The sequence below is a fragment of the Xyrauchen texanus genome, chromosome 9 (genome assembly GCF_025860055.1).
Source record: "Xyrauchen texanus isolate HMW12.3.18 chromosome 9, RBS_HiC_50CHRs, whole genome shotgun sequence".
NCBI classification, from domain to species: domain Eukaryota; kingdom Metazoa; phylum Chordata; class Actinopteri; order Cypriniformes; family Catostomidae; genus Xyrauchen; species Xyrauchen texanus.
The window spans coordinates 47,545,569-47,567,881 of record NC_068284.1 but is presented as its reverse complement, the minus strand read 5'-3'; the positions used below and the strand labels follow the sequence as shown (position 1 = coordinate 47,567,881).

The 22,313-nt window shown below is 39.7% G+C and overlaps 1 protein-coding gene across 1 annotated transcript in view; it reads right to left on the bottom strand.

The window, feature by feature from the left end:
• Positions 1 to 22,313, bottom strand: part of LOC127649750 (protein unc-13 homolog A-like) — a 69,357-nt gene that overhangs the window by 32,616 nt on the left and 14,428 nt on the right. Inside the window, exons 4-15 of the mRNA XM_052134975.1 lie at positions 19,991 to 20,108; positions 12,118 to 12,241; positions 11,374 to 11,444; positions 11,195 to 11,249; positions 9,564 to 9,593; positions 9,166 to 9,373; positions 5,351 to 6,385; positions 4,530 to 4,632; positions 3,493 to 3,539; positions 1,556 to 1,637; positions 304 to 309; positions 104 to 178 (exon numbers count right to left, since the gene is read on the bottom strand). Coding sequence (XP_051990935.1) covers positions 104 to 178; positions 304 to 309; positions 1,556 to 1,637; positions 3,493 to 3,539; positions 4,530 to 4,632; positions 5,351 to 6,385; positions 9,166 to 9,373; positions 9,564 to 9,593; positions 11,195 to 11,249; positions 11,374 to 11,444; positions 12,118 to 12,241; positions 19,991 to 20,108 — 1,954 coding nt within the window. The remainder of the gene's footprint in view (positions 1 to 103; positions 179 to 303; positions 310 to 1,555; positions 1,638 to 3,492; positions 3,540 to 4,529; positions 4,633 to 5,350; positions 6,386 to 9,165; positions 9,374 to 9,563; positions 9,594 to 11,194; positions 11,250 to 11,373; positions 11,445 to 12,117; positions 12,242 to 19,990; positions 20,109 to 22,313) is intronic.

The window sequence follows — 22,313 nt, the reverse complement described above, 5'->3', positions numbered from 1 at the left end:
TTTTTATATAATTAATCGCACCGAATGAATGTGTTAAATCAACAGCCCTAATTAAAATAATTTAAAATTATAACAATAATATGGAAAGATTCATGTCACTCACCAGCTCCTCATTGTTGAGTGTACTAGAGGCCATAGCAGACGTGATGCCGGCCTTACGAGAGTTCTGTACTAAAGACTGAACACAAAACCCACATGAGAGTACAATCACACATATGAGATCTCTTTAATGTCTCCACTATTTCTGCTTTAAATAAAGGAGTAAGAGCCCCTTGAGCATGCATTAATAAAACAAATCCTTACCATAGCCTGAGTCCAGACAGCAGAAAGAAAGAAAACCAATGTGTTAGTCACAATTAAATGATCTTTCTGGTCTTAGTGGATGAACAAATGTGTCCAGAACCAACTTAACACAGTCTAACAGAAAGTACTGTCCTTAAAAAGCACTGGGGGAAAATGTACTTTTCAAAAGTCAAATTTAACCCCTTAAACGCTGGTGCCTTTTTGGGAGCGTGCTCACAATTTTTCACACTCAAATTTAAAAGTTCACAATTCACACTAATTGGGTACATTGACAAATAAAAAAATATTGTATGTGTTTATAATCTTATGATAAATAAAGTTTTTTTTGTGATGCTATATAACATCAGTAGTCGATAAAATATTTTTCTGATGATATGTTTTGCATGCTTTTCCTGCTGGACGGCATATTTTGTTCTGGACATCTAAGATATAACATTGGATTACTCAGCCAAGCAAGCTCACAGAGAAGTAAAAATGGCTCATTTTATTGTCTATTTGTGGCTTACAGAAGCAGTTATCGGAGCATAAATGGGACATTTGTATTTGATGACTTACAGAAATCATATTTCACTTTGTGATTCTTTTGAAAATCTTTCGAAGTGAGGAACTAAGGGAGCATAATTAACTATACAGTCACATTTCTGAGAATGAGAGCTTTCATTAGATATATGACTTGTCTATTTATGTGCTTTGTGAAGGACTTTTATTTTGACACAAATATTTATAACCATTACCACTAGGGGGCGCTAATTTTCAACACGAATGTTTTGAAGCCTTATTTTGTTCATGTAAGTAACATAAATTTATAAGTGATGTTATCTCTGAAAAGTTCAGATTCTAAGCTTTCAAATGACACCTCATATGCCTGACTCATGTATACGGAGACTTTAACGCTTTAAGCGTAAAAAAATTTCATGATGTAGCGCCCGACCTAACCTAACAGATTTTCAGCCGCATCTGAAACTTGGGGCGGTTTCAGTCCAATTTTAAAGTCCAATTTTAAAACAATAAAAAAATGTAAATGTAATTTTTTTTTATTTATGTTGATTGTAAATTTGCGTCACACCTATGCCACAGTGTGTAGTGTCCAAATACAGTTGCAGTCCAAACTGTAAACAATCAGATCGCAATGTACCCTCAAGAACAATTTTAGTTTTTTTTAAATTAACTGTTTTGAAGTTAAAAGTTGTTAAAAGGACACATAAAGCATCAGATAAACACAGAAAGGAACATTACAGATATAGTTTCTCACCAGATCTCTGACCAGAGGGATGGTCTTTCTCTTGCGTAGATCGGGCATGCTGTCAATGCTGTACAATGCTCCTCCCATGACGCTTATTAATAGAAACATAATGCATGAAAATGATTTCAAACGGCTCTTTCGCAAAAGCACACAGTGTTTCTTTTCCATCAGCATTGTAATCATTCGTAAAGCCACAGGTGGCTTTAGGCGTAGTGAGTGATAATGTAATGGTATAATTGTGATAAGATAAAGACTAAATCCAAGTGGACATGTTGATGGTTTCAAAACGAATGGCATGCTTTGTCACATGTCTCACGAATCAGTGAGTATTACTGTTAAATGCTTTTTCACACCATTCAAAATAATAAACGACAGTCACGGAATTATCCCACAATACAAAAAACATCATTTCTGTGCACAAAGATGTTTTAAATAAAAAATAAATATACAATACAAGGAGAAAATCATCAGTACCTTTTTTTTTTGGAACACTAACAGCCTGATTCTATTAAATTATCGACTTTTGAAAATCCCCTGTATTATATAAAATAAATTACCAAACAAAAAAAGCTTTAAATTGAAAAAATTAATTACCAAACTAAAAAAGCATTAAATAAAAACAAAATTAATTACCAAACTAAAAAAGCATTAAAAACAAAATTAATTACCAAACGAAAAAGGCATTAAATTAAAAAAAAAAATTACCTAACGAAAAAAGCATTAAATTAAAAAAAAATTACCTAACGAAAAAAGCGTTATATTAAAAAAATTCATTACCAAATGAAAAAAGCATTAAATTTAAAAAAAAAAAAATTACCAAACGAAAAAAACATTAAATAAAAAAAAATTACCAAACGAAAAAAACATTAAATAAAAAAAATTCATTACCTAACGAAAAAAGCATTAAATAAAAAAAATATATTACCAAACGAAAAAAGCATTAAATTAAAAAATTTTATTACCAAACGAAAAAAGCATTAAATTAAAAATTTTTATTACCAAACGAAAAAAGCATTAAATTAAAAATTTTTATTACCAAACGAAAAAAGCATTAAATTAAAAAAATGAATTACCGAAGGAAAAATATTTTTTTAGACCTATATCTGCCTTTTCTTTACACAAACTTAAATTAGCCGTACACTGTTCTGTAGATGAATAAAGTCGGCTGAATGACTCAGAAAGTTCTGCACTTTTAATCAAGACTATAAACTATCAGAACTATTGAGCTGTCCAATGAGTTCACCTTCAGAAACGAGCTTTTGAACATTTTAAAACGTTTAAATACTTTAAATCTAACCATCTTTACCTCGGCTTTGCTTCTTCAGAAAATTACAATTTTTATTATGAAGCTTAAATAAATTTGAGATGATGATCAAGTTCAGCTGGTGGTTAAAAGTTGCTGGAGAAATATGCGGGACATGATGCAGTTGTCATGGCGATGCTTTAGATTAGAAGGGCAGAAGGGCAACTGCTCCTTTTTGATTGTAATTCCTAATCTTCTGATTGCTTTTATTTGTTAATTAAAATTACATTAATCTGACTAATTTCACTGAATTGTCTCAATAATCTCCCCATTTTACCCAAAGTTCAGAGGATAAAATTAGGGACATCTGGGAGGCAAATTAGTGATAAACACACATTTCTGAATGGAAACGGCTTCAGGGCAGATTTATTTTGCGCTAAACCAAATCTTATGCAACAAAGTGTTTTTTTAGGCATGACTTCATCACGCACACCATTTCTATCCATAAAAGGCCGTTTGAATGGAAATGGCAGAAGGCGGCAAATGTCGCAATTTTATTTTTCACATTTTCACTTTGTCGATAACAAAATGTGGATGGAAACTAGCCTAATGATGTCTTGTCTACTTGTCTGGTCTCCTGGTATTGGTTGTTGATCGCAGTGAAAACGCTGAGCAATTAAAGATTACCTTGAGTGTGACTTACCCTCCTTTACCAAACCACAGAGACTGAGAGTCTGTCTCTCCTCGCGCCTGAGAGGGGGAGAGACAGGAAGATAAAAAGAAGAAAAGAGAGAGAAACACTTAAAAACCCTGCAGAAACTAAATGTTTAAACTAGCCTAAGGTGGCTAGCTGGTGTCTCGGCCTGGCCAAGCCAATTAGCCTCACCATTTTTTATTTTATTTTATGATTTTTTACATTTTCATGATTATTTTATTTGCAGAAGGGAACCCAACTGGCTGATTAGCTTTGATCCAAAACCCAAAACATATTCTATATTCACCACAAACACAGCAACAGATAATGTTTACTAAAATGAAACAAAATGTACAAGTGTTACTTTGCAGGGAGGCTAAAGCAATAATTTGGGATTTGCCCTCAGACAATATATCTAGAACGTAAGTGTAGGCACAAAACTCAACACAACAATATACAAAAACCACCACACAATGTTCACACAACTAACAATGAACCCACCTGCCAGTCTCATCCAATCATGGGCCATCAGATTGAACATGCAAATCGCTATAGCAACGAAAAGAGACTGGAAAGACGACAAAACGCCGGGATACACAGACAACAACGGATAAAGAGTCAACAAAATAACGCATACAAAAAAGAAGCAAAGAGTGGCAAACTGCAAAATATACATGACAGCGGTTATAGTGCTGTTAGCATTAGCATTGTGCAGAAAATGTGAGTATCTAAAAAATTATAAAATCATATCTGTGTGTGAGCATGTCTACAAAGTTTTTAAATCTGTGAAAATGTTGTGAACAAACTCACTTCAGAAGTATTTAATCACGATATCTGCTCTTCTTCAAACATTGCTAACAGCTGATCTGAACAGGACTGATGTGGGACCAGTTAAACTCAACAGAATTCATTGCTTTATCAATATAAAGTACATTATATACTGTTTCTGGGTCTGGTAATAGTTCAACATCATCTATATCCTTCTTTAAACTTTCTACAACTTTCTAGATTGCTTTCAAGAGAGGAAAAGTGCTCTGAAGTCTCACCTCCCGCAGCTGTTGCCGGACTTTTTCGAAGAGTCTTAACCAGTTCTCTTTCGCTCTGACTGCAGGGTCCACTGGCTCCTTTGGCTCCTCTTTCACTGGTTCACTGCAAAACGTTTGCATGTATAATCCAAGATTAATCTTTCATTCCGTTAAGAAAACCACCAGCATGACTTTTAGATGCTGGGATACCCATTAGATTGCATAACCAACCTGCTAAAATACAGATTTTAAACCAGCCTAAGGTGTTTTGTCGGTGGTTTCCACTTATAAGGCTGGTCTGGATTGCTGGTTTAAGACTTAGATGCTGGCATACCCACCAGATTGCTTAACTATCCTGCGGAAAAACTGATTTTAAGCCAGTCTAAAGTAGTGTATCTTAGCTGCCAATCAAGCTGGTTTCCACTGGACAAGCAGTTTTGATTTTGGAGGGTTTGGGGATTTGGGCACTTGTGAGCTAGTCAGACTTGGACTCCAACTGGATAAGTAGCTAGACCAGCTGAACACCAACATGGCCAGGCTTCCAAACCAGCTAAGACCAGCAAATCACCTTAGGATAGTTTCAGTTTTTCAGCAGGGAAGCTTAATCAGCAGCACGACCTCGGTCAACTAAATTCGCCAGCTTATCCACCTGCTAGTCCCACACCAAACCAGTATTAACTAGCCTGGCATGGAAATTCTTGCTAGTCTTGTTACTTGAGTTAGGACCTCTGAATAAACCCATATGGCAATTATACTTTTTGTTTTGATGAATGAGTTGTATTCGCCTTTATCACTCAAGGCCATATTTGAAAACCCAAAGCATGTTGAAATGTTTGTGGTACCTCTCAAGTTCCGGTACAGGTTCCTCTACTTCCACAGGTGGAGAGCAAGGGGGGCTCTCCATCTTCATTTCCTCTATTAGATCCTCTTCCATTTGGAAGTCATCTTCTTTCAGTGGAAATTCATCCTCCATTGGTAGCTCCACTGTGGGAAGTTTCTCCTCTGTGGGGGTTGGAGGTTTAGGGTCTGATGCAGGACCTTTGGAGTTGTTTGTGGGGGCAAGGTTGGGTGGCTCAAGGGCATTGGTTGATGTAGGGGGCATCTGTTGGGTTGTAGGGGCAGGAGGTTGTGGCGTTGGGGTCTGGGACTTTGTTGTTGGAGGTTGAGATTGCATTTGGGGTTGGAGTTGAGATGTTGGCGCAGGAGGTGGTGTAGGAGTAGATCCACCCAATCCAAACACGGCAGTCAGTGGTTTAGCCATGGCGAAGAAGGACTGAACGGAAGGGATGGGGCCTGATGACTGCGGCTGGGGTGTCGGTTGTTGTCTGGGCGGCTGAGATTGCTGGTTTAGGGGCTTGGATGGAGGCTGGGCTTGCGTTTGATTGGATGGTTGGCTGGTATTTTGAGACTGTGATATCTGAGACTGGAGTTGTTGTTGTTGATGTAGCGAGGACTGTTTCTCCAGTGGAGGTCTGGTAGATGATGGCACGTCCAGCGTTGGGGCAGCACTGGTTGGAGTGGGTGTGAACGGAGGCCCTTGGTCTTCACTGAGAGCTCCATCCAGTGGATACAGCTCTTCATCTTCATAATTGAAGTTCTCCTCTCCCTCGTACATATCCACCTCTCCTGGATACAGGTCACCATCCTCTTCCTCATACAGAGCACCTTCCTCGCCTCCATCCTTACTGTAGGCACACTCATCGCTGTATGCGCCCTGCGTCTCGTCCCAGTCAGGCGAGCCCTTGCTGTAGGACACGGACGAGTGGCAGGAGTGGTAAGAATCATTCTCATCGTAAAGTTCTCGTTCACCATATACTTCACTCAGTTGAGAACTACAGCGACTGAGCTCAGCTGAGGATGCATAGCTCCCGGTCGGACTGGAGAGGAACAGAGAGGGAGAAAGAGAGTTAGAAAGTGACAGAATAAAGAATGCATTGAGATATACTATGTACGATATGAGACCCAGTAACAGAATTTGATTCCACCGCCTCACTTGACTTTGCCAAGAACAAAATGAAATGTATTAGATAGAGAGAAACATCCATCACAGAGATACAGTGCTTTCATGAGCTCTGGGGCTATAAAATACTGCAGTTCTGACTCCTCAAATCTCCCACAAACACAATTTAACAACTGTCTGGACCTCCCATGCTCTCCACTGTTTAGAGATCACCATGCAAAATGGATAGGCTTTTATGTTAGCAACACATTCTTTTAATGACACTAACACAGAGTTTTGCTGAGGTGCGTTAAGGCTGGTCATTAAGGTAAGAACGGTCAGTTCCTGAGAGATGCAATAAATGCAAGCTTGCAAGGCAAATATAGAATCTATTTATGTACATAGTGTTAAGAGTATTTTTAAGTCCAGTGGAATTGATATTTAGGTATGGACATATTATCAGTGCCTACACTGGTAGTCTAATTAGTTACAATGTCATGAATATAATTATGCATAGCTGTATATTAATACTGCATTTCATATTGAATTTGGGACATTTTATGGGCCAAGCACCAAAGGTACGTAGACATCTATTGGATCTGTTAGTTTTCTACGTCTTGTGCCATTAAAGTCTACTGCAGCCTAGAACCATTTGAAGGAAAGTGATAAAATATGGCACACTAATAGAGGACATAGCAAATTTGGGGACTCTTTGTAACCCTGTAGTGCCACCAACAACTAAAATGTTCACTTATGCTCACGCTGTTAGCTTTCAAACCATAAGGCCTGAAAGCAAAACAAACCATAAGCCCAAATGTCTGATTCACATGAAATTTGGTGTATATCATCTAGGGAATCTCATGACAAAAAGTGATTAAAAGTTTTTTGATAGATCAAACCGTTCTCATATAAACGAGCTGGACATCATTCACGCCCAAGAGGACATAAGGCTATATCCCGATCAGTTGTCTCTCATGTTTGGCATACTTCTGTTATTTTCACTCCCCTCCACCCATCACCACCAGTTTAGGTCCTGTCCTGGGCAGGAGTAAGCTCTGCTCCCCTACCGTCATTACTTTCGGCAGGATTTGACGGTTCAAGCAAGTATCCCAGCACTGAACAGCAGGACGGGGTTTACGTCAAATGATATTAGTATTTCTATGTTCGTATAATCCACTTGATTATACCACATCTGGTGATCATTTAAGGCAATAAAATATTATTGCCATTTTCGTAGCTGGTGCGCTTGGCCACTTAATTGCTTCTTGCCGCTATATTACTTCATGATATTTCCCAACTTCCGACCACATAGCATTCTGTTGTCCTGTTACGTCCTTTAATGTGTTGTGCAGCAGGTGGCGCTGTAATTATGTGTGTTGTTCTACCCTTCCTTTTTGTTTTTTGTCTCTCTCTCTCTCTCTCTCTCTGTCTCTCACACACACACACACACACACACACACAGATTGGACTGTGGAGAAAATCAGCTAGTCCTGGGGATTGGTGGATGTGGACAGGTCTGCCTACTTAAGGGGATGGTGTTGATCAGATGTGGCTTGTTCCCAAGGCCGTGGTGGCCTTTTGTAATATGTAGTGTTTTTCTTCATTGTTAGCATGTGGTTGTGAAGGCCAATGTCTAATTTATTGAAGTGAGTGATTGTTTCCTCCAAAGTCAATATGTGATTGATCATAAAGAGGAAGCCGTAGGAAATGGGGGCCTGTTTCTTTTATTGTGTGTTGAGTTTTTCCTTGATTCTGGAATATTTAGGGAGGTTGGGAAGAATTATGTATTTTATTTAGTTTCATTTTTGATTAGGAAAGTTCATTCTCAACTCGGGAGTTAGAATCACTTTTGTTTGTTGTTTTGGCCACACTGATTTCTGAAGTCTTCACTCTTACAAAGAGAACATAAATATTTTATCTAATAAATTTGGGAGTTTTGCTTGTGGCATCTTGTTTATGTTGCGTCCTCACCCCTAGACGGGACATAACAGTCCGATGTTCACAAGATGATGTACAAAGCATCAAAAAATGGCAACGCCAGCATTTCTTTTGTAAGCATATAATTATCAACTAAGAGGATAATTTACCATATTTTATACTCAAACTTTTGCTAAACAGGTTTTATTGTCATGTAATGTAGGATTACCAAATCAGTTATGCCATTTATTTGTTTAAAACTGGATGTTTATCATCAATTGTGTACATCATTCACTGGCATCTCTGTGAGGTTGGTTTGCTAACTAGCTGTAATTTCATATTTTGCTATGAGCGAGGACGTAAAAATGACTTGCTGGAAACTTTCATCACAACAAGTTAGAACCACAGCGTCCGTCTCTGGGCTGCTAAAGCACAAATATTCAATCCGGGAACAGGGGAATCTATTGTGCCTTTAAGAAATGCATGTAACTCCAAGTTGCTCCAACAGAATACTCCAATTAGTCTACTGTAAGTTGTCCAAATAGGAAACAAAAGCACCAACAAGAGATGCTAATGACTAATTTACGCGGTGACTGCGGTGGTAGAAAGTCTATTCTGGATGAATACAATCTACCCATTTACTGCTGTCAATTACTGTCTACCGCTTTTACTACAACCTACAATGTCTACTACAGTGTACCAAAGTCTACAGCTTGTTTTAAAAATAACATTGCAAGTAAACTGGGAAAGTGAGTATAACGCAGACACCTGTAAATGAACATTCCTCTGTATCTCTCTCACCTGACTCCTCTCTGGTTTTCGTAGTTGAGGTCGCAGCTGTTAATGGAGCGCGAGTAGGTGCGGGGGTGGCGGTGTTGGTGGCTCATGGGATACTGGTGGACTGAGGCGTTGGGCTGAGATGTGGTGTAATAAGGGGGTGGGATGCTGTTACTGGTCTCACTGCGGTAATCACTGTCTCTGTCATCCATTGCACTGTCTGGATCATTGTCTGCAAAAAGGGACATCAAAGAAAGCTGTATTTTGGGGGGAAATTGACATTTTTGTCTGCTACTCTTTTTGTTGTCCGTGTCTTTGGAATTGCTTGTGGGGTAGCAAATCTCTTAATTGAGGTATTCAATGTATCTGTACATCTCAACATCATTTGTTTGAAGTTTATAATGACAGACATGAACACTCACTCTGCTGGTCACCCCACAAACTCCAGTTACCTGTGAGAAAAGACAGAGAATTAACAATCATGCGATATAATCATAGACCGATTATTCGGCTGTTTTTGGGACATGTCATATCATGCATTCAAGTCGGAAACAAAATATCTGAAAAAAAAATTGCCATGATTTGTGCCCTGAAATATCTATACTATATCTATCATCTTCATGGCAATACTACCTATGAGTTTGAATCTTTCAGTAGGACAGCAGTGCTCTGTGATTAAGCTGATGTTGTGTTGGCCGGCATCCTGCGATGATTCCCAGTTCATAATTCCCAGCCAATGAGAAGGGCCAATGGTCTAGCCCCACCCCCCTGGGAGCTGTGTCAGCAGTACTTATGCAGACAGAGGGTGTGTGTGTGTGTGTGTGTGTATGTGTGTGTGTGAAATACAGAGGTCAGTCGCAGTCAATTTTAGCTCCATTCATGCACTCCGGTGCTCATTCAGCTTTCTGCAGCACACAATGTCAAATCCTTCATTCATAAATCTCATTAAACTGAGACACACATATGGAGAGGAATGGAGAGCTACAGCACTTAGAGGTTTAAATGCTCATAGCAGAGCTGATGATCTGATTTATGTGTGAAACCTGAATCTGACTTTGTCTTTAACACTCTTACAAGACCCACAAAACACCACAGAACTGCTGCAGAATTGCGCCCATCCTTTATAATGTACAAAGCAAATATCTAGTGTTCATCCAATTTAATTTGTAGTGGTTTTCACCCCTCAAACACTCTTCTGATCGTTTTTGAAGAACAATCTCACAGTAGATATATTGACATATAGTCATGTGACCAAACAACATGGCGGTGATCACAGAAGGTGGAAACACCAACATAACTACACCTGATAAGACATTGCAACCTGTTTGAGTCTACAGATTAGAGTCTCTAGTTTCATCCGAAATGCCATTTTTAACATTTGAGCGATGTATTGCGAAACGGCACTCTGCTAAAGACAATGACCACGTACGTGGACTGTATGCTCAGTTTCGGTTAAAATATCCTTTATTTATTGTCTGTGCATTATCACATTAAGAATAAATGGATGCATCCAAAAACTGGAAAATGTGTCTTTTAAGTGGTTTATATGGAGTTATGATGAAAATAAGGTGCATTTCAAACTGAGACCAGTGCAGACAGACAGCACACTGGAGGTTAAGTCATGCACTATATAGGGAGCAAGGGAGCATCCTATAGCTCTCCTATAACTGTTCTGAGACCAGTGCAGACAGACAGCACACTGGAGGTTAAGTCATGCACTAAATAGGGAGCAAGGGAGCATCCTATAGCTCTCCTTTAACTGTTCTGAGACCAGTGCAGACAGACAGCACACTGGAGGTTAAGTCATTCACTAAATAGGGAGCAAGGGAGCATCCTATACCAACTATTCTATGCTCCGGCTACTCCATTTTTGTGTGTTTTTTATGGTGCATTCAGGGAAATGTTTAGGTAGCGAACATGTCAGTGCACTGCGATTGGCACAGCCCTATAAAAATGGGCAACTCCCTGATCAGCGCCCCGACTACTGAACTAGTGAGCTGATTTAGAGACATCCATGTGCATTTGTGTATTTACTGTAGAATATTTCACTCACAACACTGTGTTCCTGGTACAGATAATGGTCTCTCCTGCACCTCCTGATATGAATACTGCAACACACATCACACACAAGCATTAAAACCATTAAACTGATGTAATATTGCCGGATTAACTTTCATTTAAAGTGCAATGAGCACTATTGAGGGTGACAGCAGTCAGACAGCACAGACTCACATCCTGGTCTCGAATGGCGTTGAGCTGCTCCAGTTTTTTCGCCCAGTACCGAGCCTCTTCTTCTGGGATATCTGTGGGGGTAACACACACACACACACACACACACACACACACACACACACACAAGATACACACAGACACACAATAGTAGTCTTAGCCTCAGACGGCATGCCCATTAGCTGCCCACAGACTATCTGATGCACACTGCACAAATATTTCAAAAGCTTTTCTATAATTACAAGCTCCAATCTGAGTTTTGATAAGATGCAATGTGGACCAGACTCTATGCTGATAGCCAGACTCAGTGAGACTAGGGTCTTATGTCTCCAACAGCATCTCCTCAGAGTGAAGAAAAGTTCATTTGTATCAACTGGATGGATTTCAGTGTAAAGGAACAGTTCTGCTGAACAGTCTCGTCGCTGCATTTGGCATCTATTGCCTACAAAGGTATGTTTCTTAAGCTACATTTTTAAAGCTATTCAAAACCACCTGCCTCTAAATAGCAATAGCGAATAGCTAATCATGGTTAATGGAGTGTGTCGTAAATAGGGTGACTGGCTATTTAAAAAAAACAGGACAAGCCCTTTGATAAGTTCCACCCAAACGTCCTATTTGGAAATGCATCGCAGGAAAGAAAACGGCACTCGTCAAACCTATTTTATTGGGTCTATAAACATCATATGCATGTCATATTTATAAAGCTGAATATTTTGCATAGGATTATGGGAATGTGTGTGAGCTCACCCAGTGGAAGTTCAAAGCGAGTGTCCAGAAGAACAAGGTGGAATGTTGGATCTTTGGTGCCACAGATTTCATTATCCGCCATAATGACCTGAGAATCAAGAGTCAGCCATTCCCCGGGTCCCTCCTGAAACACACACACACACACAAATGAGAGATGTCCGCGATATCGATGATAAACTTTTGAGTAGTTTTCTATACTTAGCCTATGATCTACATCTAGAACGGGGGTGTTCATTACATCAATCGCGATAGCAAGAGCACAACTGGTTGGTTGATCTAGATCAAATATAAAAGATTGAGTTTTTATTTCCTGACGTCTGTCGCTGCATGCTGTTTGATTGACAGGCGGCTGATGCGGAAATACATGTATAATTCTGCCAATGCCCGTCTTGATGAGGCATTAATGTAAACGCAATTGGTTTGGTCGAAAGTGAACGTATGTTGTTGGACATATCAAATGTTGGAATTGAAGTGTATATGTAACTGAAGTGAGCACTGTCTAGTAGGCTATGTCATATAAAGGCTATTAATCAAACAACAATAACAAGGAAACAAGAATTTAAGTCGATGGCGATATGCATGTACAAAGAGAATCACCAGAAACTATATTATTTATTTTTTCTGGCAAACAGCCATAAAATGGAATGTAAATTACAGTATGTGTGCTACATTTTTAAATTGCAGCATCAAGTTTTTATTATAAAGGGGAATAGATTTCGCAACTCAGTACTCAATACTCACTACTCATGAGTACTTTAAAATGAGCTACTCTTTTACTCTTACTTGAGTAGTTTTTAGGACAGTGTGGCAGGGCGGAGGGCGGGGCGGGTCATGATTCCGAACACCCGGCCCCTAATCAGGCAAATCAAGCCTCAGAGAGGGATAAAGGCTGACTGGACGCTTCAGTGCGACACAGAGAGAGATTTACGGACAACTGTCCAGTACCCGTGTGTGTGTTTGTCTTTCACCATTAACCACCATAAACCACCATTAAGCACCATTAACCACCATACACCACCATTTACCACCATTAACCACCATAAATCACCATTAAGCACCATTAACTACCATACACCACCATTAAGCACCATTAACCACCATACACCACCATTAACCACCATACACCACCATTAAGCACCATAAACCACCATTAACCACCATAAACCACCATTAACAACCATTAACTGCCATTAACCGCCATAAACCACCATAAACCACCATTTACCACCATAAACCACCATTAACCACAATTAACCACCATACACCACCATTAACCACCATACACCACCATTTACCACCATTAACCACCATAAATCACCATTAAGCACCATTAACTACCATACACCACCATTAAGCACCATTAACCACCATACACCACCATTAACCACCATACACCACCATTAAGCACCATAAACCACCATTAACCACCATAAACCACCATTAACAACCATTAACTGCCATTAACCGCCATAAACCACCATAAACCACCATTTACCACCATAAACCACCATTAACCACAATTAACCACCATACACCACCATTAACCACCATAAATCACCATTAAGCACCATAAACCACTATTAAGCACCATAAACCACCATAAACCACCATTTACCACCATTAACCACCATTTACCACAATTAACCACTATAAACCACCATTTACCACCATTAACCACCATTTACCACCATAAACCACCATTAACCACAATTAACCACCATACACCACCATTAACCACCATAAATCACCATTAAGCACCATAAACCACTATTAAGCACCATAAACCACCATAAACCACCATTTACCACCATTAACCACCATTTACCACAATTAACCACTATAAACCACCATTTACCACCATTAACCACCATTTACCACCATTAACCACTATAAACCACCATTAACCACCATTTACCACCATTAACCACTATAAACCACCATTTACCACCATTAACCACCATTAAGCACCATAAATCACCATAAACCACCATTTACTACCATAAACCACCATTTACCACCATTAACCACCATTAACCTCCATAAACTACCATTACCACCATTAACCACCATAAACCACCATTTACCACCATAAACCACCATTAACCACCATTAACCACTATAAACCACCATTTACCACCATTAACCACCATTAACCACCATTAACCTCCATAAACTACCATTACCACCATTAACCACCATAAACCACCATTTACCACCATAAACCACCATTAACCACCATTAACCACTATAAACCACCATTTACCACCATTAACCACCATTAACCACCATTTACCACCATTAACCACCATTTACCACCATTTACCACCATTAACCACCATTTACCACCATTAACCACCATAAACCACCATAAACCGCCATTAACCGCCATAAACCACCATTACCACCATTAACCACCATAAACCACCATTAACCGCCATAAACCACCATTACCACCATTAACCACCATTAACCACCATTAACCACCATAAACCACCATTAACCACCATAAACCACCATTTACCACCATAAACCACCATTAACCACCATAAACCACCATAAACCACCATTAACCACCATAAACCACCATTTACCACCATAAACCACCATTTACCACCATTAACCACCATTAACTGCCATAAAGCACCATTACCACCATTAACCACCATAAACCACCATTAACCACCATAAACCACCATTTACCACCATTAACCATCATAAACCACCATTAACCACCATTAACTGCCATAAAGCACCATTACCACCATTAACCACCATAAACCACCATTAACCACCATTAACTGCCATAAAGCACCATTACCACCATTAACTACCATAAACCACCATGAACCACAATTAACCACAATTAACCACCATAAACCACCATTAACCTCCATAAATTCTGCATGAATTCTGGGAATTCGTTTTTTCAGATGGGGTGACAGAGATTGGGTTCTGTTGACCTTGACTTTATTTCCCATAATGCCATTTGTGATTACTGCTTCATAATACCTGATGACTCTGATTTCTCACTGTCTGTGGTGACATCATCTAGACGTCTCTAATGATTGGCTGTGGTCTGAGGTCAATTGTTATTGCACATAAATCTCTCTTGGTGTCTAAAGTAATAAACGGATGTCGTTCTCTTTTATTTCCCAGTGAAACGTTTACTCATAAAGCGAATCCACTAAAAGCTCTCCTGTTACAGCACAAACATCTTCTAGTAAAAAGAGTCAAATACTCATGACCAGATTTGCATTCCCTGAAGGAAATAACAGCGCTTGAAGGCAATAAAAGAATAGTGTTAAAGTTTCAGGCAAGTTTATGTTTTATGTTTTTAGGTGTAAATGAAATGCCACATTAGAGCCGCTTTGAGGATAAATCATTCACAATAAGAGTGGGAACGAGCATTAGGGAATTTCTTTAAAGGAATTCTGGGTTCCATACAAGTTCGGCTCAATCAACAGCATTCGTGGCATAATGTTGATTACACCTCTTCTTAAAATCAATATTATGCCGGAAATCCATAATATTTCTTTAAAAGCCATTTCTAGCTAAAAACGGATAAGTGGCCGTTTAGGGCCCCTGAGCCACCAGGGGGCCCCACAGAGCAAAGGTATGCTTTTTTTTTTAACATTTTGTATAAAGTTATTTATTATTATTTATAGTCATTTATTGTTAATCTGTACAGTTATTTATCAGGAAAAAATAATGTAATTAATCATTTCCAGTTTTCAGTTAATATAGTCAAATTTAATGAATGTATAGATCATTAGATAATCCACATGAAGCACAATGTTACATATGACCACCAGGAGATGGTGCCAAATACACGACACAGACTCAATGATGACTCAAATGACACAGAATGAAACTCATTCTGTGAAATCTCATGACTAAAATCATGTCTGCATGCTATGCAAACCTTTAGTCATTGTTGTGTTTGCATGTGTAATTAGTTCTTATGAACAATTATTATCTTTTATTTGTTTGGAGATGTTTTTGGACACTATGATCAATTATATTCGTAATGCTATAAGTTTTGATTGTTTTGACGTATCAATGTAAAAAAAATCTCAGATACAGTCGACATGATTGGAAACAAAACAAACGTTTTTCGGAGCCACTTTATTTACACCCAGAGATATATAATGTCAAATATGAAAAATATGACAAAAGTACATTTTTGGCTTAATTTTTTTGTAATTTTTCAGCAGTTTCTTAGTCTGAGAGTCTCAGAATGTCCATCCATCCATCTTCAACTGCTTATCCGAAGTCGGGTCGCGGGGGCAGCAGCTCCAGCAGGGGGCCCCAAACTTCCCGATCCCGAGCCACATTAACCAGCTCTGACTGGGGGACCCCGAGGCGTTCCCAGGCCAGAGTGGAGATGTAATCTCTCCACCTAGTTCTGGGTCTTCCCCGAGGCCTCCTCCCAGCTGGACGTGCCTGAAACACCTCCCTAGGGAGGCGGCCAGGGGGCATCCTTACCAGATGCCCAAACCACCTCAATTGACTCCTTTCGACGCAAAGGAGCAGCGGCTCTACTCCGAGCTCCTCACGGATGACTGAGCTCCTCACCCTATCTCTAAGGGAGAACCCCGCCACCCTTCTGAGGAAGCCCATTTCGGCCGCTTGTATTCGTGACCTAGTTCTTTCGGTCATGACCCAGCCTTCATGACCATAGGTGAGGGTAGAAACAAAAACTGACCGGTAGATCGAGAGCTTTGCCTTCCGGCTCAGCTCTCTTTTCGTGACAACAGTGCGATAGAGCGAGCGCAATACCGCCCCCGCTGCCCCAATTCTCCGGCCAACCTCCCGCTCCATTGTCCCCTCACTCGTGAACAAGACCCCGAGGCACTTGAACTCCTTCACTTGGGGCAATACATCCTTCCCTAGAAGTCTCAGAATGTATTATAATAAATCATAAACATTTTTGAAAAGTCCTCTTTACAGTGATACCAAACACTCGACCCTCCTTGTTTTTTTAAGCCTTTAATTTTGGGTAATTTTGGGTAATTTTTAAAAGGTTAAGCTCAATTAATTGCAGAATATTAAAAATGTTAAAAAAAGTCGAATATCAATGCATTAGCAGAGCACTCGTGTGTTTGTGTAAAATCCGTTTCTGGCCTTACAAGCACTACGCTGCTTCTGACATGTACATATATCAATGTAAGGGCTTATACACACATAATGCACTTCAAAGCCAAAAAATATGGTCTGAAATCAAAAGCACGCATCCATTAGAAGAAGCGAACTGTGCACAAATAACACAAATAGTTCCAGAATCTCTCCAATGTAAAAACAGCGAGCAGTCAACGCTTAAAAAACATCATGAATGTTTCAACTGTGTTACTAAGTTTAGACTTCACATAAATCACACATGTGAATGTTAGAGGCCAAGAGAAGAAATGCTCATGAATTATTCAGAACACATGATATATTATTTATGTTATGTTATGAAAGCATGGGAAAAATTCAGTCGTTTATAAAACGGGACAGAAAGGCCGCAAACGGAAGGGTACTTAAAAGCACCGTCTTTAAATAAACCCAACACTGCATTATATGACTGGACAGGACGGGCGGGCACAGCAGCATGTGATGAGGTCTGATGTACATAACCATCACTGAGCCCAAAAATTCAACAGCACGTGTCTTCACCAGATCTCATCAACGATCAACATCAAGACCACTGTGCCTGCGCCCCAATGATCGCACGCACGCACGCACGCACGCACGCACGCACGCACGCACGCACGCACGCACGCACGCACGCACGCGCACGCACGCACGCACGCACGCACGCACGCACACACACACACACACACACACACACACACAATGGCAGAGCTGCTATGTAAGTTGCTAGTCTGCCATTGGGAGCAACTCGGGGTTCAGTGTCTTGCCCAAGGACATTTCGGCATGTGGAGTCACACCGGCACGGGAATCGAACCACCAACCCTGCGATTGGTGGCCAACCCGCTCTACCACCTGAGCCACAGCCGCTCCCAAAGAGCGAGTTCGAATCCCAGGGTGTGCTGAGTGACTCCAGCCGGGTCTCCTAAGCAACCAAACTGGCCCGGTTGCTAGGGAGGCTTGAGTCACATGAGGTAACCTCCTCGTGGTCACTATAATGTGGTTCTCGCTCTCGGTGGGGCGTGTGGTGAGTTGTGCATGGATGCCGCGGAGAATAGCGTGAAGCCTCCACACGCACTAGGTCTCCACGGTAAGGCACTCAACAAGCCACATGATGAGATGCGCGGATTGACGGTCTCAGACGCAGAGGCAACTGAGATTCGTCCTCCGCCTCCCGGATTGAGGCGAGTCACTACACCACCACCACGGCGTTCCAAATTGGGGAGAAAAAATATATATATATATATATATTACATTTTCCTTCTAATCACCAACTTTAAATCAACAGTTTTACTGTATATTTTTCCATTGTTTTTAATCTGATTACGTCCATCGCAATGCAACATGGGATTATAGTTCATTCCCTCATTAAAGACGTGAAGTACACCGTCTTGTATCTTTTTGTCTGATTGTAAAATATATGCTTTGCTTCAAATCAAAGTTTGTAATGTTGTGGTTCACCTCAGAGCTGGTTGATTTGGGTTCATGGCTCACAACTCATATTTAAGTGATTGTATGAAATCCCAAAGGAACAAATTATGGGAAAAATACTTCTGGAACAAAGACGGCTGAATAAGTGGACATGCACTGTTGCGCCTATTCACAGATGTCTCTATCTACATTTACATTTATGCATTTGGCAGATGCTTTTATCCAAAGCAAGTGTGCCGCACAAGCCCTCAAAAGTGAAGCCAAAATGTCTCGATCGACCCCGGTGGCTGGTCCTAGTATAGGTCATAAGCCCCGCCTCCCCATGTTATTCAACGGGACGTGAGACCAACTAAACAATTAAATTACACTTCACATATCTTATTTCCAAAGATAGTTTCTGTCATTTACTGTCGTTTCTATCACGTTGATGACATTTCAAGTGTTTGTTTTCAAAATAAGTTTGTTTTTAGTTATTTGATGCTATAAAAACGCTGCTGTGACATCATGATTGACAGCTGTGATTGACAGGTTCTCTGACTGAAGTAGTCACTGAAGCACCAACTGACTTTTTTCGGGATCTTCAGAGGACTGAGGAGATTGGAGCTTTAAATTGAATATCTAAATTTCTATAATTCATTATTTCACACCGTCAAAATTCAAAAGTCAAAAGTGCAGGGGCGTGTGCTTGCGATTGATTCAGCGAGAGTGAGGGCGGGGCCTTGATTTCGCGGCTTTACTTCCTGTTCACTACTGCGCAGGTCTGGTCCCGAAATCGCAACTGCGCAGACTCAAGTCCCAAGATGTCAGCGCCATATCGGGACACTGGCAGCTTCAGTTCTCACCAATGGAAAAGAGCGAAGGGGCGTCGGCCATCTTTTTTACAGTCTATGATCCAAAGTGACTTACAGTGCACTTATTACAGGGACAATCCCCCCCGGAGCAACCTGGAGTTAAGTGTCTTGCTCAAGGACACAATGGTGGTGGCTGTGGGGATCGAACCAGCAACCTTCTGATTACCAGTTATGTGCTTTAGCCCACTACACCACCACCACTCCCATTTGACTTTTGTCCAATGTTTTAGTAGGTAAAGTTGGGTAAATATTGCCGGGGGGATTGTCCCTGTAATAAGTGCACATAACTGGTAATCAGAAGGTCGCTGGTTCGATCCCAACAGCCACCACCATTGTGTCCTTGAGCAAGGCACTTAACTCCAGGTATTTAACTTTTTAAATGAAACATTTTCAATCTACTTGTAAATAAATGAACATATTGAATATTGGCAACACGCTGAACTGTATTTATATTTACTGACCACGTTTGATTGGCGGATGTTCTGCAGTGGAATCCAAACGGTGCCGACCATTGTGTCCCAGATCAGTCCTTTATTCCACACCTCCACGGTAAGACCCAGATCCAACCGATTTATCTCGCTGCGAGTAACAAGACAGAGCAAACATTAGACGAGAAATACAGGTGCTATGCACTACATCAGAGTAAACAGCTGGATGAAGATGGGAAGAAAAAGGCTTTTATTGCAATAAACATAGACGGCTTACAAATCCTGGCAGGAAGATTAACAATAACCGAGAGCTGCGTGGGCAAAGAGTTTATTTAAAGTCAAGCTCTGATGTTTACTGAGAGAGATTTGCAGTTGTACTTCATGTGGTTTGATGGTTGGCACCACACAAGAGGATGTTTGGAGAGCACAATTACATCACTTTAAAATGTAAATAAACAGAAAACTAAATATGCCCAAGAGCAATACAACACATATCTATAAAACAGCAGGACACGTCGTGTGAGGGGAAACAGAGAGAGATTTAAAGATGGCAGCGGTTGTTAGGGTGTGGCTAAAGTCAGAGTTATTATACTGTCGTTGTACTTCATACATTGAGATGTGTTGCGGAGCGCATTTCATGACAACCGGTCCAAAAAGCAATGGTGAATAAAGTGACTGAAATTTCAGCTAAATCTTTTCAAAATATGAATAAATGGATAGTGTTTGAAATCTTAGAAGATCTACTTTCCAGTGCATGTAGATATTATGACCAAAACTGAACAAGTGCTTTGAAATGAAGTGTTACATTTTGCACTGTATATATTATTGCAATAAGTAAAAATATCAAACTGATCAAATATTCATGTGTCATATGTTGTTGGAAAGATCTAAAAGAGCAAAATACAACCAGACAAAAATATAGCAAGTAACAGCTAAATATATGCCTTTGATAATTATGTTTATGTTGCTTATATGCCGCTTTTTTGCTTATAACATAAAACATAAATAAACTGAATGTAAAATATCACATATCATTATTTAGAGTCTGTGATTATCTTTCAATGGAGTCCACACACAAGATAATCAGATGTATAGATCATTAGATAATCCACATGAAGCACAATGTTACATATGACCACCAGGAGATGGCGCCAAATACATGACACAGACTCAATGATGACTCAAATGGCACAGAATGAAACTCACTGTGTGAAATCTCATGACTAAAATCATGTCTGCATGCTATGCAAACCTTTAGTCATTGTTGTGTTTGCATGTGTAATTAGTTCTTATGTACAATTATTATCTTTTATTTGTTTGGAGATGTTTTTGGACACTATGATAAATTATTTTGTAATGTTGTAACTTTTGATTGCTTTGTTGTATCAACATAAAATTTTTCCGAGCCACCTTATTTACACCCAGAGAAATATAATGTCAAATCAGAAAAATATCTTAGGCTGAAATTATTAGAATGTGTCATAATCCATATCATTAAAAAATCTGATTTTTTTTTTTTGTCTTTATAGTGATACCAAACACTCGACCCTCTTTGTTTTATTTTAGTTTTAAGCCTTTAATTTTGGGTATGCCACTGTAACAGGAAATCTTGAAAAAAAAAGTCAGTGTTTAAAGGGTTAATGTTTGAAATTGTTACATATGATGATTTATGCTGTGAAAGTCTAAATAAGAAAATGTAAAAATGAATTCCAAATAATTTGTAAATATTATCAATAGAATAATTTTTCTCTGTGCCACTTTCCAAATCATGCCTGAACAGGGCTGGACTGGTAATCTGGCATACCGGGCATTTTCCCGGTGGGCCGACGCAGTTTGGGGCCGATCAGGGGTGGACTGGCCATCGGGAGAACCGAGAGGGCTGGTGGGTCGGCCGCAAAATGCGATTTGTGAATAATAATAATATATAGGCTATAAGAAGCTTAATTTGGTAAATATTAAATATAGAGCATTGTAACGAAGCCAAGCCTCCGTCATTTCAAAATAAGAGTCCCCGGTGTGTTTTTAGGCTTGATTAGTGTTAAAGTCCAATGTTATGCACCAAATCTGACTATTATTGGGATTTTGGTTGAAAAATAAACTACATCTGAGATTTTATTAATTGTATGTACCGTCTACGAAAATGTTGTATCATTATATGAATCGATTTTAAAAACTATCGGCCGATTAATCGGTTATCAGCATTTCCCACACTTAGTTATCGGTATCATCAAAATACATTATCGGTCGACCTCTATTAATAAATAATGGTAAATATCTCTAGATATGTTGTAGCGATGAAGTATTGGTACCTCCTCATAATTATTCATGAGGGGGTGTGGCCTATATATTTGATATA